Genomic DNA, 26,300 nt, shown 5'->3' on the forward strand with positions numbered 1-26,300 from the left:
GGAGACAATCTGCCTGAAGCATTCCTAATGATGAGGAGGGTGGGGAGGAGGGATGGAGAGGTTGTGCCAGCCTAATGCATAGACATTCTAAGCAGGCAGTTGGGCACGGGGATGCCAGTTTAAAAGTTGTTTTTTAGGACAATAACTGCATCACCTGCTGAACAGACCCCAGGACAGATCTTGGTTCAAAAACAGCTATTCAAAGGTACAAACGGTTTGGAGAGTCGCTTTAAAGTGTACCCGCCATGCTAAAAAACTTTTTACATGTCATAGAGACAAGCCAAAAGTTTTGATTGGTGAGATCATGAGAACGAGTGCGGTCCGCTCCCTGCTGTGTGTCAAAAAAAGAGTCAAGCTTCATAAACCTACATTAGGACCACAGTTAGTATGGTCTTCTCCTGGCTCTTTTCATGATCAGTATAGGTCTGAACCAATCAAAACTTTTGACATTTTTATAATTACAGTTACACTTTAAAGAGGTAATCCGGAGAGAAGACATTGGGCAGCCATTGGACATTGCATGCAGGAGTGGATTCGCCTGCATCCAATGCCAGCAATGCCTGCAACATGCTCCACCCCCCTACCCCCCTCTTTTTATTAGCAGAGAGCAGAGGGAGGAAGTGGAGTTCTAGATAGCTCTGCTCTCCGAATAACCCATTTAAATATTATTTGGGAAAAAATTATGATGTTGGACCCTGGGCAAAACTTACAGATACACGTCTTCTCTTCTCATTATTCCCCATGAATATTGCGAACTACCCGACCTCCTGCATGATCGCACCATCTTCCTGATCTGCACATGTACCGCCTATGTCAGCAATGACGGAGAACACAGTGCACGGCCTGTGACATCAGTGGTGCATGTGCAGAGTGATCAGGCGTGCCAGAGTGCGACACAAGCAGCTCACCACTTTTCCTCTTTGACTCTTCATTACAGTTAGAAAATCGATATTGTACAGCACCCCCTTCACTGACAGCATAGCCACAAGTAACTCACTAACTGATGTAATACCACCTACAGAGCACTGACAGCACCTAGGGTCAGGTCCGGGTGCTGACAGATTCCCTTTAGAGAAAATGAGGTGGGATTGTAAATGTAAATGGTGTGTCCTATGGACACTTTCTTTCTTTCCTTTCGTGAGTACACGTTAATACATAATATACAATATTTGTGTAATCTATTTCATGTTTGCAATGTTGATCTTTCTATATATACTTGTTCCGGCATAGGCTCTCTAAAAACTGAGAGAGGAAATACGTTTTGGACTCTAGTAAGTCTAGAGAGCTATCCATGTGGTAGGAAGTGAGTGGAGAAGTCAATCTGTCTCCCTCCCTAGGCTTGGCCTTTGATCTTCCGTGGAGCTGAGAGTCACAGCAAAGTTCTGGAATTGTGACGGTCATCCATCACCTGTATTGCCCACTACTAAAAGTAATACTAAGGAGGAAAGAGGAAAGCACATTTTGGTCAAATCATTGGGGAGTAGGTGTACAGGAAGCAAGTCATTGCAAATCAAACCTTAATACCAATGTGGCTTATAGAAGCTATAGAAGATTGTCTGCACGCAGCTGGCCCAGCCCAAGGAGCATGGGATAATCTGAAAGTTCTCTTTGGGTTGCACACCATGAAGCAGTATAAATGTAATAATACATGTGTTATATACAATTTACTTTACAGAAATACAACAAAGTGAGAAGAACAAAAAGTACCAAACAGATTCCAGATGCCAAATTTGAGTGCAGGATAGAAAGCAATTATCTAGATTACAACAGCTACTCAAATTTCCACTTGCACAACTTTATATAAATGAGCTTTTCAAGTAGATGTCGTATTTGCTACCAAGTTATAAAATTGGCAGAGAACAATTAAACTTATAAAAGTTGTGCCTTAACAGGGTTATCCAAGAAAAACTATTGACAGACTATTCACATCATACAAGATCTCAGAATGTCATCTAAGATGACCTGCTTGTCCCTCTGAACATAGAGGAGATATGTACAGAGCCCAAGTGGCTTTAAGGTGAGCACACTACTGTTTACCACTCCTCCACGCCTGCTCCTATGACCAGAGGCGCTGCCTCTTTGCCCGTTTGTTTTCTTCTTATTCTATTCTGCAGGAAAGGGAAGATTTTTGCTGGACAACCCCTTAAATAGTTTAATGGTCTCCCTGAGCTCAGTGATTGCTGTGTTTTGTTGGTCTATTTTTCATTGCCCCCATTAGCCAGAATCCTACTCCACACTGACGAGGGGCAAATACCCCGAAATATCTGTCTGTGAATGGATGCCTGCCTTGGTAAACCCTTGTCATGTCGCAATACTCGACACAGAGTTAGACTTTGACGCAAAAGGGGCCACCCTGGTATTTCCCTATTTATGTTCCAATACTCGCAACCGAGTGGGACTCAATGGGCTATGTATCAGGGTAGTTGGGAGATCTCCCCACAGGGAGCCACCCCCTTGGCAATAGGCTTTCATCCCCTGGAGGGATATCTGGCTATTCCTGTGTTTTGAGACTCGTAACTGAGGCTCCACAGACCCCTCTTTTGAAGATTTCAATTTATTTTAAAATATAGGTTCTAAAACGGGGGGGGGGAAATAGAAAAAAAATTATATTAAAAGCAGGTTTTAAACAATAGGTTTCTGGTTTTCTGATAACATTTAAACGACAGATTAATTGTTCTGAAGAACCAGTATAACCACCATGGCTTACAGCAGCAATAACTATACTGTAGACATTTGTACCTGTTTGCGATAGGAAACAATGAGTGAGTTACTACCGCTACCACCTTTGCTCACATATGTGGTTTCAAAGTCATACTTTCAATCATAAATTTATGACGACTCTCCACTAGTCGGCCTTTGAAGTTTTCTGCTTCTTAATGGTTTTCATTTGCTATCACGTTTGATTCCTAGTAAAGAAGCCAACTAACAGATCATTCTCTCCTACAATGTGTGACTGTTCTGTCACATAGTTTTCATAATGTTGATGCTCTAGCTTCTGCTGGAGAGGATTCCTCGTACTGAAGAACATTCTCCAGAGACAGATCTGTGCACAACAATAATAAGATGTGCGAGCAGAGTGACCTTTCTGCACTAGGACCCTGCAATCAATATGATTACCCACAACCTGGAAATAATGAAGCACAGTCCCTGCCCTTCAATCAGCCTGCTTTCCTCTAGCGCCATGGGGCACTCTGTGATGAGACTTGGAAGGATTATTCTGGAATTCCCTATTCAGGGAGCAGCTAATCTGGAGCTTGGCCTTAATTGTTAACAGTTAGAGGGATTTTGGTACTTGGCAGAACAACTAAAGCCAGATATTGTTTGTGTTTGTCTTTATTTATTAGCATTGCTATACAAGTCCAGGAAGGATTTCCGCCATTGCTCGATTTGTCATGTCAACAACATAGTGACAAAAGACAACTTAATGTAATCATTGATGCTGTATTACAAACTGTATGTGAATATTGATGACAGGACCAATCCGTTTTATTTCTCTAAACTTTGTTTACAAGATGTTTTTATTAACCTTTGTTAATTAACCTTAACCTTATAAGTTCCTATTACAGCAAATACTCTACCATACTCACAGTCAATTAGTACCTTACATGTACTTAGTAAAGTGTTTATTTTATGGATTTCTTGGGAGCTGACAGGGTTTGGCCAAACTGGTGGCTGCATTTACCGTCTATGTATTAGGCCATGTAAAATATAAACAGAGTTGCCACACTGAATCTAACATTAGAGTAGTCTGTGTATTTTTTGAAAAATTTCCTACCAATTCTGTTCAAAGAAGGATAGATGCCTGTGTATTTTATCTAATTGGGTCCAATAGGATGGAACAGCTCAGCAAGGACCCTAGATTACAAACCAGAAAGATGGAATAGGGGGCAGTCCTAGAAGATACATACTCCAGTCCACAATAAATGTGTACATGCGGTGTTCTGTAATATACTAAATGTGTGTTGCTGGGTGGTGTAGTGCAACCTTACCGTCTGTAACCGTCCTGTCACGGTGGGGTCCGAGGGTGCCAAGGCCCTTTTCCTCTCAGCATATACACAGGGAAATATCTTTAATAAAAGTCTTTACACAGTAGCGGTGCAAGTATATGGAAACTTTACTTGAAGAATAACTATGTACAATCCAATACAGGGGCATCTGATGATGAATTTATGTTGGCTTGATCAGAGTCCTTAGCTTTGGGGGGGGGGGGTTACCTTGGTTACTATAACTTGGACTTGGTAGATAGATAGGATCACAGGAATAGTGAAGACAGACCTGTTCCGGGGACTTTGCGGTTTCCAGCCTTTATAAGGTACGTGTGAATAGATACTTGAAGTTACTGACTTGAAAGAAATGACGCTGTCAACGCTCACTAGCAAGCAGGAAAAAAAACGCATGAACACACTGACTTGAGAGCCAGGAAGATATGGACGGTGAATGGGTGATCCTCTAACACTCCACCAATCCGACAGCAGGCACTAATAAATACAGAGAATGTCCTACTCAGACTTTAAGGACACGTATTAATCCTTATAGCTGCCAGGAAACAGGTTAGGAGACTGAACTTCAAGCCTGACAGGATTACTGAGGTGATGCAGGGAGGTTAGATGTGACTCTAACCAGCCAGACTACCAACTGCCAAGACCCGCACAGCCCTCTGGGTAGAAGGTGGGCGGAGCCAGATTTCCCCTGGCCAATCATTACAGTCTGATAGGTTGCAGGGGAGGAGCACTGATCAAGCTCAACACTTGTATACAAACATATAAATTAACCAATAAATATTCTCCTAGTGGGTTGCTATGGAAACTGTAATAACACTTGTACCAATAGAGGTCAATACATAACTGCATTAAACAAATACATGACAGAAAACAATGCTCATTTAATACATTACCACAAGAGAGGCCAGATAAAGATACAAACACATAGGTCCCACTACAGACAGTCCGGGGTTGCCAATGGCAAAAATATACCTCCAGACACCTGACAATATATACCGGACTGGGCCATTACATGTATACACCCTCAATATCTAATGGCCGAATGATCATTCAGTTCAGTTATCTTTCCCTTCCGGCCCCCAGCCTCTCCATACCCAGGAAGGTTTGGCCCGACCAAGTGTTCCTGTGTTCTCGGTGGGGAGCAAAGGGTTACGCAGCAGCCAGAGAACTCTGACTGTGGCTTATCTCTCTCAGAGAGATCCAACCCTTATCTCCACTGACATCATCTGTCCGTGGGGAGTGCCCTATACATCTTATACCAAACCCACCAACCTTAAAATGTACCTGTCGTTATAACTATTAAAATCTAAATCAACAGTATAGGTGAAATAAATCAAGTTTGAAATTTACATTCATTATTTTTTTGCTGTTGTTGTAATCATGCTGTAAAACAAAGCTGAACTTACCAGAAATCCAGGTCCAGTCTCCTGAAGGCAGATTTTCTGACTTATGCTGGTTGAAAAAAAACAGACTAATCACAGGAACTGCGACCAGTACAAAGAGTCACGGCTTAATGTCTCCGTCAGTCACATGACTGCCTTCTCTCTGTGAGCGCTCAGATGGCCTGGGATACACTGGACTTCCTGTTTTCTGACTTTTTTTTTTTTTTTTAGAAAAAACAGAAAACAAGAAGTGTTGTGTTTTCCATGATAATTAAAAAAAATAATAATCAATGTAAATTACAAACTTGCTTTTTATCGCATCTACTGTTGATTTAAATTTTCAAAGTTATAACGACAGTAACACTTTAAAACTTGTTTGAGGTCCCAGCTCTACAGTGTCAGGAACGCTTTCAGAAATGAGTTAAGGGCCTATTACACGGGTCGTCAGAGGAGCAAACGAGCGCTCTCAGTGCTCGTTTGCTCCTCGTTGCCCGCTCGCTGCCGCCGCTATTCAACACGGCGGCAGCGAGCAGGTGAGTGCGGGAGGGGCGGAGGGGAGCTGCGGGGGGGCTGCCCGGGTGATCGCTAGATCGCCCGGGCAGCCCATAGGATATAGCAGCGTCTGCTGCCAATGCTCCTATTCAACGGAGCGACGACAGCAGATCGCTGCTATATCAGTCGCTTGTTTTTCAACATGTTGAAAAACAAGCGACTGCAACGATCAGCCGACATGAACGATGTCGGCTGATCGTTGCACTCTATTCCACGGGACGATTATCGTCCGTAGCGGCCGATATTGCCCGAATACGAACGATAATCGTTCCGTGGAATAGGGCCTTTAGTGCTTCAGGTACAAGGCCATACAAAAAAGTCTAATGGTGACAGGTGTGGTTTCCCCACATGTGATGATTGGGATATGTGTCCGTCCCCTCAACGTCTCAGAAAGGCTTACTTCCAAAACATGGAAAAGCCGGAAGTGAGTCCTGAAGTGCAAAGGGCTTCAGCCATCTTCTGCTCCCCAGAAAACCCATTTAAAACACCTTTAAAACAAAGTTTTTGGATAGTGTCAACAGTATGGGCAGCGGTGTGCAGACATGCTTTTTATGCGTCTGTAGAAGCACGAATCACGTGTGAAATAGCTGTCATGCCCCCTGCAATCATCATGGTGCTGGTGTCTTCGGTCCTTGCTGCACAGAGTTTTTAGTGAAATGAGATAATAAAAAAGAATTTTATGGTGTGCCCCCCGATCATCTCTTTTTTCATGCTTTTTATGCAACAGCACAGCACCCCTGTATAGCAGTCTCCTGCATTTTGTTAAAGCAGTTCCCAGTATGGAGTGCTGTTGTTTCGGGTCCAGATGCACCCTCGGACCACAAAAAATGTATCTCTGCATGCTGCAGTGGGGCAGCCATTTTGTTTCTTGGCAACACATTCTACCCTGCACAGTGGTTACTATGGAAAGTGTACATAAGACCATGCCGCCAACAGAAGTTGTAATATAACTAAAGTCCTTGTATATACATTGCTTAGTGTAAATAGAAGGGCAATGAAAGAGACTTCATGTAAACCTTGTGTTAACGCCTTATTATATGCACATATATCAGAGCACATGTAAGACGGGACTTGGCTCATGACACTTGAACTTTTACCTTTCAGAAAACATTTCGACATTCCACAATGCGTACAGCGGACATAGTTCAAAGAGTTAACCTAACATTTCTTACAGGCAGCTTGAGAAAGGAAAAAAATGTCAAATTCCTGCACTTTTATTGAGTAGTTGCTATAGTAACAAGCACAAAACAATGTATAGGGAGAACTCCATTTCCTGCCTTCACTTTTTTTTAATGAGCTGATTTTGGAAGACGGACAAGTTTCCCGTTATTTCTAGTTTTAACCCTTTGCAGGACTTTTCTGATCACATCCATTGTGATGGTGGTTTCTTAGCACCTGTTTGCTCCGTCTCTTCTCTGCACTTTGTGTATAAGTATGTGGCTATTCATCTTCATGAGTTTATCTGTGACATACCTAAGTCATCCTCATTTGCGCACCCTGATCTGGGCCCTCTCTGCACACGTTTACATCTGTTATACATCTGAACTCTCTTTGTCTTACTGTAAATCAGCTGCAAACACTTGAGAGCCCATACTTCCTTCATCATTCTGATGAACACCTGCAAGTGTATTGTTGTACTACTCTCACATCCCCAAAGTGTTTTTAGCAAATATAATGTATGTCATACGGTCATCCACATTGGATGAGATACCTGTGGTTAATAGACAAGTAAATCTGGTCCGCATCAGTAATCGGTGAGGAAGCGGGAGACTCACTCATGGCATGTATGTTACCATTGTCATGTTCTACTAAAGTGTATGTGACGGAATGGAGGATTTTCATTCTTCCTTGTACTGTCCGGTGATTCATATACATATAACAGTCCCTGGTTTATATCAATGAAGCAACACTCACATGTCTTTAGTACAGCGTATGTCTGAAATCATTGTTGGCTGTTGCTGACATTCCATGTTCCTTCTCTCCTCTCAGACCCTGCACTCCTCTATGCGTGTTCTTTGTCTAATACTTATGTTATGTTCTTTAGGGTTGTTTCACACGCAACAACTTTTTTTTTTTTTTAAACACCGGTGAAGTTCCGGGAGTGGATCCACCGGTGAGAAGTATAGGTCCTTCACTTCAATTTCCCATTGCTTTTGAATTTACTTCTGGCTTTGGCTCAAAAAATGTATGTGAAATTGCATTGGCCCACTTCCAAAAAAATCATTTGTATTTAACCACCTTTTCACAAAAAGCAACTGGCAATTATTGTTTGACAACTGCCATGGGGATAGCATTGCAGATATAAAAATACCAATATTGCTTTATCCACTTTCATGTCATTTTAAAAGATTTTTTAAAACCTTTTGAAGTTTTGTTAGATTAACCTTTAAAGTGGTAGAAAATGATTTTAGTGCTTACACTCCTCTTATTATGCATAGTGCACAGCTGTTTCTTACTCTCCCCATTTCAGTGGGTGGGAGCACAGCTGGGCTGTTTGCTAATAATACACACAGGCACTTCCTTTTCCTTACTGCTCTGGCCAATCGCAGCACAGCACCTACTCCTTACTGCATTGTTATGACCTAATGCTGGTAAGAGAGCACTGAACAGACTGGCACTGTGTTTGTTGAAGTTATACATAGTACACTACTAGATAGGGGGAATTATTTACTGGTTTTACTAGGTGCAATGTGAGCAGAAGCTGAACTACCCTGCTGCATTCAACTGTATCTTCTCCTTACATACAAGCGCATACAGTTAAATGGTCAGACACAACATTGGGTAGCCTTGTGGGCCCCCCAGGAGCACTGGTTGCTGACCAGGGGCCACCACCAGCCAATCGACATTTGTTAAGTCTGTCTGCAAAAGCAATAGCTTTTGCGGACAGCATTAACTCAAAAAATTTTCAGTAGGCCCCCTGCCTGTATGGGCCCGGGAGCGGCTGCCCCCTCTGCCCCCACCAAATTACGCTACTGGACAAAGCCTTTACAATTTTAAAATGAAAGGGCATGAAATCTAGCTGGGCCACTATATAGACAGTAACATAATATACATGACACTATGAGGCCAAGCATGTGTCATTTTAGGACAGGGCGGATAGGAAATGTTACAGAAGAACATGTAAATAATAATTTCCTCTGGACTGAAGTGAAGATTTTTTAACACTATTCAGAGGACCTTACCATAATAACATTTGTTCTAGACTCCAAAGAAAATTAAAGCGTCAAGAAGTTGCCTGATGAAACGTCTTGAAAATGTGAGTGTAATGACTGTAAATTAGATATTGGCAAAGATGTTCATTCAACAAGAATGAGTCTAAAGGAAAAGCGCATAATATAGGTCACAAGGAACTATGAGTTAAGTATGGTTTAAAAGCTGGTGGATCTCTTTTGCCCTCTTTTATGGAAATGCCTACAAGGCCACTATCAGGACAAGGACAACTCCTAGCCACAAATAATGAAGATGGAAAGAACCTCTAGCAATAAGACCATTGCTATCTGTGTAAAGTGTACCAGGTGACTTTTTTTCAGCAAATATCTGATCTGCAAGCTGAATCTTTAAAGGACAACTCTCGCGCTAATTAAAAAAAACAAACTCAATCATAAACATAGTTTTCACACTTACCATCCCTCCTGAGTCTGTCTCCGTTTGAATTTCCCGCTGCTTGCAGGTCCCTGAAACTCCAGTTGCTGTATTCATTTCTTCTTTACTTCCTGGTTTGGGCTTTTCCATGATGCACTTTGTCTACTGTGATGTCTGTGCCCAACCACCCCACCCCCAACAAACACACACACACACACACAGTGAAAGCTGATTGCTATTAGCGCAGGGCTGAGGGAGAGAGGAGGGGGAGACAGGCAGCAGTGACAGAGGAAAGAGCAAATGACTCATTCACTGCCTGAGCTACGGGAGAGAGAAGTGCTTATCTGCACAGAGGAAAGAGGAGATAACAGGATTCATTTACTCACTGACTGTACTGGGCACTGGGAGAGAGGTAGAGGAGGGGGTACCTGTAACTGCTGGGCCAATCAGAGCTAAGCAAGCTGAGTCATCTGACAAGGGGGGCTGGCCTGACAGGGCTTATACCAGCCTCCCTCTTGATGACATCATTGTCACAAAATGGCTGCCACAGAGCAGATAGGTGATTGAAGCATATTAAAAAATTGGTGGGACAGGTTGGGGATACAAGAGAGAATTTATAGGATTGACTGACTATTAATTGGTAATATTATTAATGTGTAGTGTGTTTTGTATTATTTTTTATATGCTTAAATAAAAATAAAAAAAAACTGACTTTTTCTTATTAGAAAACAATTTGGCAGGAAGATGCTTGATAACAGGAGAAGGAAGCATTTTTGTCTCATAAGATATAAGTTTCTCATATTTGCCTGTACTATTGCTCTACTTAATGTACAGCATGAATGCAAATTAACTTTGCTCTAGATGAAAAATAGTTAGCTCACTGGTGTCTCTTGTTAAAGCTAACTTCCTTGTAAGTCAATGCTCAACCCCTGAAAGACCTTGCAATAACCTTGAAATATAAGGATATAAGGATAAAAAGAATAACTACCCGTCTTTAGACAGCTGTTTTAGCATTATTACCTCGCACCTGTACAGAAAAGCATGCTGGTTTTTGGGTTGGGTCTAAGGATGTAAGGTTTCTACTTGGGGAGACTGCCAAACTAGTGTATGGAGTCCGGTAATCCCTAGACATGTATCAGCAGGGTTAAGCATTGACTTTCAAGGTAACTAGAATCACCAGTAGGTTATACTCTAGAGACCAAGCTCTTTTCCTTTTGGACAATAGCTAATTTGCATACTTGTTTTCCAAGAAGCATAGGCGGGCGCCCTTTGCTAGTTTGCTAGTCTCCCCAAGTACAGTAAACACATTGCCTCCTCAGACTAAAGATTATCTTGGATTATTTTTAGACTATAGTAGAATGTCCTGTGGATAGATAAGCTAACATTTGAGAAGATTGGGAATTATAAAAAAAAGACATTCCAACATAGGAATTTAATTTAAGCCATGGTATACTGTAGTGGTAGTATCATCATTTGGACCTGGACATTGAATTTGTCTCTACACAGGGTGGTGAATGAAGAATTGTATAAAGGACAATGTAAATACACGTCCATCTACCACAAATTTTCCAAGCTGATGTATGAGACCAATCTACCACATATACTTTTATGTCATATCAAGTAGTATATCAGTTGGGTCTGCCCATACCTCTCATTAATTTCAAGATCATATTATGTTCAATATTGTGCATCAGTATTCTTATTCCGAAACCAAACCAGGGAAGAAATGGTTTTAGCTCCCAAATAGTGTTGGAAAATATAGCCCATAAACATGCAAGTGTAAATGAGACCTTATGCAGAGTGCCTGAACCTTTTTGGTGAAATTGTAAACTGGTTATTCTCAATTTTGAGAGGGTCACAGTGGTCAGAAACCCTATCAGTCACATTAAGACACATCTGCATGGGTTGAGTAAAATAACTGGAACACCTCTATTTTTCATCATGAAGTTGTCCTGATACACTTCCCATCACTGGAAAATTCCCAATTTTTCAGTCACATAGCTTATATGACCTTTGATAAACTTGATAACTTGTGCTACTCCATAAAACCTAATTTCAAAAGGGAATTATTGTTGGTGCAATAGGTAGGGGCATCTCAGACACAAGTTGCTGGGTTCGCAGGTGTGTCATGGTCCACATTTTCCTTTATCACATCTCAGTATACAAAACATCAGCAGACAGAAGTAGCTGTGGTAAAAAGTCAAAGCTGACTGAGGAACAGAAGAGAGATTCACTAAAACACATCATTCTTTTCATCTACTGGTCCCCTAAACTTGTTTTCAACTCCGCAGGTCAGAAGTAATAGTTTTGTTGTCAATAAATGCTTTTCTATCCCTTGCTTGAAGCTTTGACTTTCGACCACAGCTTCCGCCATTTTACCAGTATTTCCATACTAACATGTCATAAAAAAAACATCAACTTGGGTCATTGACACTCTTACTGGATGCAAACCAACAATCATTTCCCTTAAAAACTCTGTCACGTCAGATGTATATGACTACCCTAAATTTTTTTTTTCTAGAAGATCACAAGTAATAAAGTTAACCAACAGCGAAATAAGCTACATGACTGAGAAAAAAGAGCGTGTTACCATTGATGACAAAAAAATAATCTGATCCTGTCCATGCCACTAAATATGCAGTATGGAGTTGAAATATGGCCATATACTTATGGACACTTATGCTAGCTGTAGAAATAACCACACTCAGGATTAAACACCTCTTGATTCTTTATTCAGTCTTTGCATTTTCTCCCTTCATTACAAAAATAAAAACAGACAAGAATAATTCCATTTCAAAATTTATAGCAAATAATTTCCCTACCCCCAAAGTGTAAAATCACAAATAAAAATAGAACCAACCAAACTAAATGTATATCTTTGCATAGCCTGCAATGACTGCAGCTATCTCATTTATATCCCAAGTGGTAAAACCTAAAGCTTTTTAATCCCTATGGTGCCAAGAGGACCTAAAGAGTACTGCTCTGCAATATGTTATAAGCCCACACTGACGTAGAAAGGGGTAACACCTGTCACTTTCCCAGGGACATGCTGTCCTGGAATTACGGAGGAAGAAGTTGCCAGTGCCCTTTTAAAAAGGTTAGAAATCAAAATGCTTCTATGAGTAACAAGACCTGTTCTTATATTGGCACAAGGGCTCACAGTTCATTGGTAAAGGCACTTGGTTCGAGAGGAAAATACATGGCAGCAAATGGGTTCCATTCTACTGGCTAGTGGAGAGGTTAGAAGGGAGGTCTGGGGAAGAAGCAGGTGTTATATAGTGGGGCTGGATATCTTTGGGATAGGCTTTACTTCTGGGGCTCTGACATAAAAAACAAAAAACCTGACACAACTGCTGACCAACGGGAGACCAGAGTACCAGGTAACCCTTTCAGTGCTGCAGAGACCAACAAAAGCTTGGCTCCACATGACATTATGGAGAGGACCATGCCACTAACTATCTAAAGCGCTGAAAGGGTTAATGTTCCCAGTACAGTCTACTCCAAGTCCACAGATGAATTAGCACCATTTTGATAAAACTTGTGAGCCTCCCTCACCCTATGGGAGGGCAATCTGGTAAGGGGCATAGGGTGAGAAGAGGGGCAGTGCATCCTGGGCTGTCTCCTCTGGAGAGGTAAGAATCCAGGACCTTTATGTTCCAATTGCAGAGACTACACTGGGATTCAGAGGTGCTGTAAAAGGATGAAAAGAGAAAATTTAGTCAATAATCTGTAGTCAATTTGTCTGATGTGAAATGCAGATTACATACATCATATGTTACACAGTTACATGGTTGACAAGGCTAAAAATGTCCATCAGGTTTAACCTACAACTCTTCAGTGTTGATCAAGATGAAGGCAAAAAACCCTTAGGCTATGTTCCCACAACATCTTTTTGGGGCATTTTACAGCCACCTTTTAGGATGGCTGTTATTTTAAATTGTGCAAATATAAGAGCGTAGTATGCAAATCATGGACAGAAAATGACGGACATCCAAAAAGGCAGCCATAAAATGCCCTAAAAAGACGTTGTGGCAAAATAGCCTTAGGAGGCAGATGCCAGTGGCCCTAAGAGTTATCTACTTTTTTTTTCACGTAAAAATGTTTATACAAAATTGGTTAGCACTTAAAGATGTAGTCCACCTTGAACTAACATTGTCCTTATCAACAGGATAGAGGACAATTGAGAGATCACAGGGGTCCGACCTCCATACACCCCGCCGATCTCCAGAACTCCCCCCATGGGCTCTAAGGGTCCAATGGGCATTAAATCTAACTCCTACTTAAGTATGGTAACTACAGAAATATCTCTACAACATTTAAAGGATCTAGAACTGTAGGCTCCATTATTTCAGCTAGGCACCCAATAAGTTGGCCCATTCCCACCTTTTTTGCCTCATGCATGAACTTGACCTCACAAATATAATGAATACATGACTGTGCTATATGGATCCAGTATCTGAACAATATCCCATTATCTTGATCAAAGTTATCTTATGGTTTTGTGTCTGTAAAAACCCTACAATACTAGTCCCTTCCACCACTCCCCTTCTTCTTGCTAACTTCCTAAATCTATGATAAATCTATATATCCAAAGTGAAACAGCATTTTAATAAATATCAGATGTCATGTTGGCCCCTCTAGGGCTATATAAAGAGTTATCTAGTCTTCTGAACCACTACTTACCTGAAATACAAATATTTTCACAATCTTTCTGCGTGTTAAACCTGTTCTCGTTTCCTCCACAGCCACCATACCAGAAACGTGCACAACTCTTGGTTTCTGAGTCATAGTACCACTTTAGGAGGAACTCCCGACAGGTTCCTTCTTCTTTCGGCAGTTTACACGCCTCAGGTCCCACTAGGAAAGAGACATTTTAGTTTAGTTTGGGAAAGACATTTATTTGAACAATGATCAAAAGTACACTGGAACCTTTACGGTAACTATTACTTTAAAAAACTTTTGACATGTCATAGTGACATGCTAGTAGTTTTGACTGATAGGGGCGCCTAAATGCTCATAGTCAATAGACTCTTTACAAATCCGTATGCCACTTATGCCCTTCTCCTAGAACAGAGACAAGGAGGGCAAGCTGATACAAATTAGTGGGAGATTTATCAAACATGGTGTAAAGTGAAACTGGCTCAGTTGCCCCTAGCAACCAATCAGATTCCACCTTTCATTCCTCACAGACTCTTTGGAAAATGAAAGGTGGAATCTGATTGGTTGCTTGGGGCAACTGAGACAGTTTCACCTTACACCATGTTTAATAAATTTTCCCCTATATAATGTTTTGTAAAACATAGTCTAAACCAGCGATTTAGATACCTTTAGATAGGTAGCTGATTGCTCGCTGTTGTCTATCTATACTTTAGATTTGTAAGTGGGAAAAGGGGGTAATACAAGAGTACGGCAAATGAAGCATTCCACAAAATGGCAGCCATTCCATTGGAATAGCTAAAGTTTGAGAACGTTTTATATCCTGGACACTTGCACTTCTGGGACTAATTTTAAAATCTACAATTTCAGGCACTTTTTTCGTAAGATTTAAGAGCTATTCTGGACCTCATGGTAAGACGACATGTGCTGGCTTCAAATGAAAAAGTAACACGCCTTACAAATTACTTCCCTTTGAACACATTTACCAAAAAAAAAAAAAAACACTACAGTTTCTCACGCAGTAGTTAAGATGTCTCGATAATACAATGCATGTTCATTGGATCTGTTCCAGTAGATGTCAAGACCCGCCTGGCAATATATCAGATTTATATAAAAAACATATGTTTGTAGATTAATCTGAGATTACGTCTTTTTATGTTCTTTGCCTTTCCCACACTGATTGGTTGTTATTTTTAGATTTTTTTTCATTACCCTTAGCTCACTGAAAAGGAAGTCTTTCCAATGGCCAAAAAGGGGGAAACCCACGCCTCCCCTAGGGAATTGTGGGTAAACATGAACAAACTGCTAAGTGACTATCTCCATCGGTTTAATGTTAATGCGTTTAATGCGGCACAGATGTGCAGTTACCCATAATTCTATAGGACTTCAATCGAGCTCTTAAACGAGCATAAAACTGCGTCCAAAACTGTTTTCGTGTGGAATTCTGGGTAAAGCTACATATGGACTTGACAGTAATTTATAGCTGCAGGCTTATGTATGCCAAATAACAGCAGACCTAGCACAGGCGGAACACTTTTTCTATGGTTCAAGAACATATTGGTTGGTTTATTTTTCATATTCATTACAAATAATGATATTTCCGCAGAAAGAAGAAGAAACTATTTACTGAATTCTCCTTCTTCAGTGTTTTTATTCATGTATGATTGAAGTTTTATGAAAATATGACAATTTTTTATTTTTTTTTATATGAATTTTGGGATATATGTCATGCTTAGTAGTATCTCATGTAAACAGTGCTATCCTATTTGTTTGAAAACTCTACTATTGTGCTATAGAGTGTCCATGTTAACATGTTCTTAAACCAATTAAGAATGCATGGACACTTCTGCACTGATCTTTGATAATATTTTTGAAATCTAGTATCGTAAATGTAACTTGTCATAACTTTCATGCTTCCGGAACCATAAGTTTTCAGGGTAGCCCCCAACGGCCTTGCCCCACCCCACTGTCTTTAATCAATGGAGCTCTTCTTGTTTAAGTATAGAGAGAAATTTATCAATCAAGGCTAGTAGGGTGGGGATCCCAAATATTGGTGAACAACTAATGATTGTATAACAACTACCTATATGTAGTAAACCAGTAAAGAACCAGTATCGTCACTGAAATCTGGAACTATCCAAGTACTAAGTAATGGCAATATTAACTCATGTTTACTTATAATCAACTTTTTAAGATCTATCTAATGTGGTCTATACATTGTATTCACATAAAACTAAAATTACTTGTGGAATTGACATGATTTTATATAGTAGTATTAACGTAATACAAGGAATCCTTGAGCAGACATCAGTATCAAGTATGAATGTACAGTATTAGCTAGAACATTGGTGACTAAACTAATTGAAAGTTCTGTTCTGCGACTTCAAATGACCTATTTTTCTTTGCCAAGTATGTGTCTTGAAAACATACCATGTTGGCCTTGTGTTTTCTATTAGTGTTTTATGGATTGATTGCTATCAGTTTTTGTATTTTTTTTAAACATTGGACCAACATATTATTGTAGTGCATATGGGGTTATGATGTTGCACAATATTGTTGTTTCTACTTTAATCCTAACTATTGGCTCATATAACTTCAGTGTTATCACCAGATACCAAAGATCTTAATGGCTTCCATATGAATATTTCATGCCTCGTGTGAAGTCAAGGGTGTCTCTGATATGACTGGCTATATATTTCCTTATTAATTATGCTGTAAATATATAGGCATAGGCTAAAATCTAAAATTAGTTAAGATTCTTATGTTAGTAAAAGGCAAATTTCTATTTGCCAATAAAAGTTTTTTTTTTTACCTCTTTTTTTTCTAAATAATATCTACAGTTTACAAAGGATGCTACCATTCTGAATATAATTTTATTTTAAAATAAATACTTGTATTGCCATACTTCTTGTCTAAGCTACACCCAGAGAGTACAGAATACAGTATTTTTAAGCCTCCTGAGTCCTAATGACCTCCTCTTGTATGTGAACATAGAGGGCATTATCCTTGATCAAAATATTCGGAACCCCTTTTTGGTCTGTTAATTTGTGTCAAATAACATTTTTATTATGTTCCCACTACGTAAAGAAGATCTCATTTTTTTAGGACGGCTAACATTTTAGGGTCAAGCGTTAGTAATAATGGCCGTTGTTTTAGAAACTATGGCCATTGTTATAAAAATAACAGACATTATATGATAATAACTGCTGTTATTTTTCCTTTAATTTTTTATTTAACCAGTGCAGTTCAGTAGCTGAAAGCTGGACTCTGTTGGGTTACATAAGAAACACAAAGACATGAGTTCTTTCACCCAAGTCCCATCTTTCGGCTAATCTTTTTTAAAACAATTTAACCACAAGTCCTACACATAATGTTCTGTGGAATCAGCTACTTTGGATTACCTTTTATGCATGCAAAGCACACATACTATAGATAAGAGCAAGATCCCACTTTCCTTTAATTGTCCATAATAATAACTATAATAACTATAAATGTATTGTATTGCCCCCCAAAGTTATACCAATCACCAATATATACTTATTACGGGAAATGCTTATAAAGTGCTTTTTTCCCTGCACTTACTACTGCATCAAGGCTTCACTTCCTGGATAACATGGTAATGTCACTTCCTGGATAACATCGTGATGTCACGACCCGACTCCCAGAGCTGTGCGGGCTGTGGCTGCTGAAGAGGATGATGGCAGAGGGATGCTTAGTGTCCCTCCAGTGCCCTGTGTCCCTCAGTGTCCCCCTGCCATCATCCTCTCCAGCAGCCACAGCCCGCACAGCTCTGGGAGTCGGGTCGTGACATCACCATGTTATCCAGGAAGTGAAGCCTTGATGCAGTAGTAAGTGCAGGGAAAAAAGCACTTTATAAGCATTTCACGTAAAAAGTGTATATTGGGGATTTGTATAACTTTTGGGGGGCAGTACAATACTTTTATAAAAGTTTTCACCGGACTTCTCTCTGACATCTCAAGAGGAAAATGGTCAACAGTTTTGGCTGGATATCTGGATCCATTTCACAATTTGCATCTCCAGACTTTCTTGGCCTTTCTGCACTGTTGGCTACATGACTGCCCCTTTGCTCATATAGTGATCATTGTGTCCCAAGTATTGTACACTCACATGTGCTTCAGTTTAATTTTTTTTTTATTAAGTTTGCATCTGTTTGGGACCAAGTAACATCTGAAAACTGAAAACAGATCCATGAATCATTTTAATGAAATATTGTAGAAACAAGCTGCAGACTCACATATGTGTACTGTATTATGTTTGTTGAAAGATTTTTCCATGACTTGGGAATACATTCCTGAGGAAAGGAGCGGATCTGAAGGAACACTCCTCCACTAAAGCTTACTATATAAACCATTGTATTTTTAACTCGTGTAGCCTTTCATAAGTCGTCAAAAATGACCTTATTCATTGTAAAATAAAAACACAATTGATTTATTTAAATACGATATCCTGGTCTGTATTCTAATACAATGCAATTATTAAAAAGACAAACAAGCCCTGCTTCGTAACCTCGGGGTCTACCCTTTGAGGAAAAAGACCATTTCACAGCTGAAAGTGTATGCCCAGTGGAATAATAAAATGATGGCTGTACATTTTAAGAATGAGAAATATTTTTCTTGGCTTCAGATGTTCTCCAATAATACACCTATGGTGGACCCTTTCTCTTTTTTTATTGGAATGGTCCTTTCCCACAGTTATATGGGTCCTTCAGGAAGAGGGAAAAAAGAGGGGGGAAAAGGGGGGGGCCCTGTTTTTTCCCCAAAAACTGGTCACCAATGTCCATCAGCTATGTCTGGTTTATGTTTCTTCGCTCATCTCTATTAAATTTTATTAGGCATGTGTCTCATTTTCAGTGAGACCAGATGACTATCTAATGTGTATGGGGCCTCTAGTGCCTCGCCAAATGAAATCAGGGAATATAAGGATTGGTCATGTTGAATTTCAATTTCCCAATCTTTCTGGGGGAGTGTTCATTTGTATGGGAGTGGAGATGAGCGAAACGCTGATCTCAATGAAGCAAAGCGCTTTGTTTGATCAGCGCTCTGCTCATCAAGCCTGCCGCCTTTCAGCGCTGCTATGCTCCCTGCCACTCCACTCAGGATGCCGGAAAAAGCTGCATCCACTCTTGGGAAACTTCTCCCAGTTTCCGAGGATTGGATCCATCTTTTCCCCAGCACTGGAGGTGGAGGGGCAGAGAGCGGAGCAGCGCTGAAAGACTGCGGGCTTGATAGGCGGAGTGATTCGCTCATGTCTATATGGGAGGATTGGCAGAGTTAGCTGTCAACTATCCTAAAGTGTCCCTCTCATTTGCAAAAAATGTTTGACATATCACAGAGACACGTAAAAAGCTTTGATCAGTTGGGGTCTAGAATGAGCCGAGAGAAGCACGTGATTGAACGCTTTTATCCATGACTCTGCAATATCCATCTTGCTGCAGGAGACAGGCTCCAGCGACTTACAATGAGAGCCAGGCAGCAAGCTGGGAGTGAAGTTTTCACACCAGCATCTCCTGACCTGTTCTACAGATAAGTGGAAGGTCTGAACACCTCGACCCATCAAAGCTTTTCTACTGTCAGATGTCAAAGTTTTTTGGGGCAAATGGCAGGGACACATTGTAATAGCTGACAAAGCCATACAATAGAATGGTGCTTTATCTAAAAAAGTAGCATAGCCTATTATCTAATCCAGAATCTAATCTATCTCTTGTTCAGTTTTCATCCATACTCTTTTCCATTCTTTTAAACCCAGTAAAGAAGCACAAGATTATCGGAGCTACGCCAATGGAGTTGAATCTTTAGTGGACTTTATGTATGCAAAACACATGTATGTATCTTCACAGGATTTAGCTTGAGGTTTAAAGTGGTAACTGACTGATGCCTTTCTTCAAGACAAAATCCATAAACATTGTATCTTTAATTCGTAAGAGTCCTCTTTTGAAAAAGTTGAGCTCTGTCTGGATGAATCCTTCTGCGTCTGAACACTGTCCTCCTGCCTGGACGTCGGCTGAAATTACCTGCAAGTACTTTAGATTCCAGCGTTGGAAGTTGCATAGTTTTCTCTATGGCTGAAAAAAATAAATGGAAAAGATGTTGAATCCTAAGTGGTATAATTAAAGATGGGAAAAAGAGAAATGTGATATAATAATGAGACTTTCTGACGGCTTTGCTGAAGAAGGGCTTTTTAAAAGAGTTTGTAGATCCTGCGGCCACTGTACAGCAAAAAATAAAAAGGACATGCACAACAAATAAATCAGCAAAAGAAAAGGTCATGAGCAACCTAGGAAATGATAAGAAATGATGGTCTGTTAGAAGACTACAATATAAAGTGGAACCTATGTAATTTAGTATGGATTAAATGTAAGACAACAATATATAAAAAAAAAATTTATGTGCCTTATGTCTCTACAGCAGTTAATGGAACCGTACAAAGCCTCTGTAGGGTAGAGTGTATATGGATATGAAGATATTAGAAAATTCCTTGATACATAAAGTACTATGCAAAGGTTTTAGGCAGGTGTGGAGGAAATGAGCAGTGATAATACTTTAAAATATAGAAGTGTTAATAGTTTATTTTAACATTTAACAAAATTCTAAGTGAGTAAACAGAAGAGAAATATTTGATGTAATGACTCGTTGCCTTCAGTTCTTGTAGGTACACTTGACCAAGGAGTATGTTTAACCAATTATACCAAACAGGGGATAATGATTACTTTTATATCCAGATTGAAACACAATCAAAGTATTAACTGAAACAGAAACAGCGGTGTAGGAGGCCTAATACTGGTTGAGGAACAGCCAAACTCTGCTGCCAAGGTAAGGTCTCTTCTTCTGTTCACTCACTTTGGATTTTGTTAATTGATAAAGTATTAAAGGGGTTTTCCAGCATAAACAATTGATGGCCTAGCCAAAGGATAGGCTCATATTCATGCACACCTAGCGACTGCAGCACATGCAAGGAAAGGTCCTGACTTTCCAGTTTCTATACCCGTTTCTAAAAAAAAAACATAAAAAACATTTTGCTGGAGGTTTTCTAGCATTAAAAATGGAGCTGTCATAAAGTACACAAACCCAATCGGTGTGAAACACATTCTGCCAACTAAAGTTCAGGTACTCACAGGTTGGTATTGAGCACAACCCCATTCTGATCCTATTGGGCTTGTGCACAGTAATGACCCGGCATAGTGAAATTAATTGATACACGGACTTTAGTCAGTGGAATGGATTTAATGCTGATCGGGTCAGCATACTTCAAGATAGGTATGCTTTAAATGTCAATTTGCATGATTTATTGGATTCTGCACTCCATTCTATCTATATAACTAATGCAAAAACATGACTGTCAGGGTTACATAGAGTAATGAGCGAGGCAGCCACTTCATATTAGCCATCTACTTTGCCAGTAAATGCTGTGGACAGTAGCAGATGGAACACATGTTATGAGGAGTCCTGACCCAATATCTAGGTTTCCATGATGGGAGCCAAGCCAATGCTTCAATAGATCAATACTATACTTAAGAGGAGATCTGCAACATCAAGTAGAATAAAAGGGTTAACTACTACTGATAATATCAATGATCAATGATGTCCTTCCATATTTTGGGGGATAACAGCTCATATCACTACAGTCTGGATCAGGAACCCCACCCTGTTGACAAAGATGTTTGATGGTTAATTTATAATGGTTAGTGTTGATCATGCTTTGATCATAACACTTTAGAATAATATATTGACTGCTTCCCTTGTCTGTGACCACTGTGGAATATAAAGCCTGTGGGGTAGAGAAGGTCCTAAAAATTGGTTATTAATATTGAAGAAGAGTAAGCAGCATATGCCCCATATATGATACTTACTTGTGTTTTGACACCTATTGATGCATTCAGCTTCAGTGTCAAATCTATTGGCATTGCCACCGCACCCACCATACCAAATCTGGGTGCAAATCTTGTTTGTCTTGTCAAAGAACCACTTAACCTCATTCTCCTTGCACTGGGTGCCCATATCCAGATCTAGCTCACATGGATCTGTTAAAGTGGAATTTTAGAAAGTGTGCAGAAAGTTACAAAGTGAACAGGTAGAAACTAGGCATGCCTGTAGAGTGTATTAAAGGGTATTCTGCATACATGTCTTCTTTTAGAGGTAACCCGGGTATTAGACTAGAATAAACTAGTATAGAGAGAGGTGCTGTGTTAATTGGGTCTCATGTCTGCTTAGATTAACAAGCTCGACAACCAGTTACCGCCTGCTGACTGAATAGAAGTAAAAGAGGAGCCCAAGTCAGATGGGTGAAGTATAGCAATTGTTATGCAGATGATATTAAGTTATAAGTGAAGGATTATACATCAGGATTTAACATTTTTCAAGCCTTCTGTTTGTGTATATTTTCCTAGAGGAAAAAGGTAAAATAATCACCAAAGAATTGGCCATCCTTTGGCATTAACATTATAATCTTAAAGGAGAAGTCCAGCAAACATTTTTATTAAAGTATTGTGTTGCCCCCCAAAAGTTATACAAATCCCCAATATACGCTTATTACGGGAAATGCTTATAAAGTGCTTTTTTCCCTGCACTTATTACTGCATCAAGGCTTCACTTCCTGGGAAAAATGGTGATGTCACGACCCGACTCCCAGAGCTGTGCGGGCTGTGGCTGCTCTAGAGGATGATGGCAGGGGGACACTGAGGGACACAGGGCACTGGAGGGACACTGAGCATCCCCCTGCCATCATCCTCTCCAGCAGCCAAAGCCCACAAAGCTCTGGGAGTCGGGTCGTGACATGCTTGACTCCTGTGTTCCCTTGCAGCTGCTGCACCAACTCTCCTGGTCGTCTAGTGGTTTCCAGGTTGTGTGCCCTCCCAACCCCACAGCACCTGCCTGCTTAGCCAATCAGTGAGTCAGGACACTGCTGCAGCCACTGATTGGCTAAGCCGCCCGGTCCTGTGGGGTTGGGGTGTCAGACAATCTAAAAGAAACATAGAGCAAAGCAGGACCAGAAGCTTTGGTGTGGCAGCTGCAGGGAACCAGAGGAGGTGAGTATATCATCTTAATTTATACATCCCCAAGCCGGTTACAGATTTTGCTTTTTCCCAGACTACCCCCTTTAGGTAACTTAACACATATATTGCTTTAGTAATCTTATACTGACTGAGCAATAGCTTGTATTATAATCATAACTACATTCTGAGTTTTGTAATAATTTTCCAGTACTCCTTGCTGACTTTCAATAGAATATTTTACTCTGGGAAGTAAAGTCTTTACACCAGGCACTTCTCAGTAGTCTAATGAAGAAAAAACTAATTGTCATACTGCATTGATATACGTAAATTGATGCACCTAGGCCATAGTGATAGCATGGCTGGGTATATATTATATGAAACATAACTGGGGATAAAAAAAAAAGAGAAGCACTAAGGATCTACAGATTACAAATAAGCTATGCAACAGAACTCAATGTCAAGCAGCAGCTACGAAAGCAAGCACAGCTTTAGGAGAAGTGTCCATACATGATGCAGCAAAAGCCAACTGTGTGTGCATTAGCCTGAGTGCCTACTATTCTTCTGAGTTTTCACTGTCCTTTTCTGTGTCTTAATCACTCACCCATTTCTGGAGTATCGAGGGGTTCTGTGCTCACTATCTTTTCAGCAGTCTCCACAACTTCTGGCAAGGGCGGAGAGTTTTCTGTAATGCAGAATTATGTGCATTAATGTGCCTATAAGAACTCATTTATCTACTCCAGTGAACCAAGACCCTTCCACTTACAGCATATTCAATGTGCAGTCATACTTATTAAGTAAAAACTTTATATTATAAAAACGTTATATTGCATAATACTGTAGTCACTACAATATGAACAGTTGTTGAATACGCAGTGATGTAAATGCAACCATACTATTCTATTTTATTGTCCTTGTCCTTTCTTGTTAATTCAATACCCACCTATTTCGGAGATGTCTAGGGGTTCTGTGTTCGCTGTCTCTTCAATAGTCTCTACAACTTCCGGCAGGGGCTGGGATGTACCTGTAATGCAGAATTGTGTACAGTAATGTGTCTATAGGAACTTATGTATCTGCTTCTTGTTGCATTCTGCTCTAGGACCCTTCCACTTACAGTATGTCCAAAGGGACATCATATCTACTGAGTAAGACTTGGTAACAACAATGAACTGTATTTTACATTGCATATTGGTATAGTTTTTACACAGTATATGTGAAATGTGAAGGCTGTAGCCTGATAAATACATAGAATTAACTATTAACTAACTCTCAAACTTAAGCCCTTTTTACATGGACTGACTTAAGGACCAAACGAGCGGTGTCAGCTCTTGTTTGCTCATCGTACCCTGCCCTCCGTCGCCACTATATGCGGCGGCGGCAAGCGGGTAAGTGCTGGGGAGGCCGCGGGGGGCTGCCCGGGTGATCGCTAGATCATCCGAGCAGCCCATAGAGGATAGGGGTGGTCTGTTGCCGCTGCTCCTGATACACGGAGCGGCGGCAGCAGATCGCTGCTATGTAAGTCGTTTGTCTTTAAACATGTTAAAAGACAAACAACAGCAACGATGAGCCAAAATTGTTCATGTCGGCTGATCGTTGCTTTCTATTACACGGGACGATTATGGGCCGTAATGGCCAATATCGGTCAAGTACGGCTGATAATCATTCCGTGTAATAGGGCCTTTACCAATGGACGAGGCTACAATTAATCTGACCAATATTCACACCGTTACATTATGCACCACTTTAAGTATGACATTTCTGGAATACCCATACGGTTCTGACAATAAAACTTTCCTAGACAGAGATTTCCAGCCATATTAATACTATTTCTATTGTATGACTGGAAACTACTAGTCCTCTCCAAGTGACTCATCCCCTCAAGTCTATCGTCCAAGTTTTGTTTTACTATCGATTTAACAGTCTCTACTACACTTGAACCATGTTGTCTGTAAAATTGCCCCATAAATGAGAAGATTTAGGAACACAGAAGTTCATACTTACTAGTCGTAAATGTTGCTTGGTAAGTGATGAGGCCCATGTTCTTGTGTTGCCCTGTAAGAGTGACTTGATAGAGATGTCCACTCATAAGGCCTCCAATGAGCCTGTCAGTGCCGGTGACATTCTGTTTAAGGACTAGAGTGTTGTCATCCAGAGAGGTGATGCTCAGCTCATAGACATGAGGCTGATGGGGGTCAGCACTGGCCCAGCTCAGATGCACGCTGCTCTCCGTTACATCAGATACCAGTAGCTCAGTCCTTGGGAGGTCTGTCATTGCTGTGGTCTCTGTACGATCTGCTAGGAAGTAGAACCGTTTTTCTTATCATGTAACCAGTAGTAATATCAGCAACATAATATAATGTAGAATAAAAATCTGTATGAAGGCTGCAAATACTCAACACATAGGCCACATATATCGAAATGCGCCCATTTTTGAACCCAGGCCTGAGACAGTGGAGGTGGGCCCGCTTGCATGGTTTACACATGTTTGAAGGCATAAACCATTATATATCAGAGGGGAAAACCAGGGACAGAGTTTTGTGCAAGGGAGGTTTGCACAAAAATCTGCATATTTTTTTGTGGCATACGCCAGGGGAACACTTTATATATGTCTCCCATGGTGTGTTAGGACAGTGGTGGGGATTGAGGATCCACAAGTTTGGGGAACAACCCAGGTCCAATGGTGTATTTTTGAGGTTGTTACTACTGGGACCTCCACTGCTCATGTGTTGGTTATGTCCTATTCCCCCCCCCCCCCCCCCCCCCCACACACACACACCACCAAGGTTTGTAATAAACCCTGTTAGGTTCTCCTGGTACTTCTATACCTTCAGTACTTATCAGCTACTGTATGTCCTTCAGGCAGTGGGGAATTCTTTCCAGTCTGAAATAGTGCTCTTTGCTGCCAACTCTGTCCGGGACAGGAACTGTCCAGAGCAGTAACAAATCCCAAAGAAAACTTTTCCTGCTTTGGACAGTTCCTGTCATGAACAGAGGCGGCAGCAGAGAGCACTGTGTCAGACTGGAAATAATAAAACACTTCCTACAGGACATACAGCAGCTGATAAGTACAAATCTGTTGAAAGTAAAAAAAATCAGTTATTGTTTATTGAATCATTTCAT

General features: G+C 40.5%; 1 protein-coding gene across 1 annotated transcript in view; it reads right to left on the reverse strand.

The window, feature by feature from the left end:
• Nucleotides 1–12,227: 12,227 nt before the first annotated feature.
• The window catches only part of COL6A3 (collagen type VI alpha 3 chain), a 105,373-nt gene continuing 91,300 nt past the window's right edge, over nt 12,228–26,300 (reverse strand). The window contains exons 43-49 of the mRNA XM_069983142.1: nt 25,182–25,475; nt 24,124–24,204; nt 23,785–23,865; nt 22,041–22,211; nt 20,205–20,255; nt 14,201–14,374; nt 12,228–13,207 (exon numbers count right to left, since the gene is read on the reverse strand). Of these exons, the coding sequence (XP_069839243.1) occupies nt 13,167–13,207; nt 14,201–14,374; nt 20,205–20,255; nt 22,041–22,211; nt 23,785–23,865; nt 24,124–24,204; nt 25,182–25,475 (893 nt within the window). The 3' untranslated portion in view covers nt 12,228–13,166. The remainder of the gene's footprint in view (nt 13,208–14,200; nt 14,375–20,204; nt 20,256–22,040; nt 22,212–23,784; nt 23,866–24,123; nt 24,205–25,181; nt 25,476–26,300) is intronic.

Source organism: Dendropsophus ebraccatus, chromosome 9 (assembly GCF_027789765.1).
Source record: "Dendropsophus ebraccatus isolate aDenEbr1 chromosome 9, aDenEbr1.pat, whole genome shotgun sequence".
Taxonomy (NCBI): domain Eukaryota; kingdom Metazoa; phylum Chordata; class Amphibia; order Anura; family Hylidae; genus Dendropsophus; species Dendropsophus ebraccatus.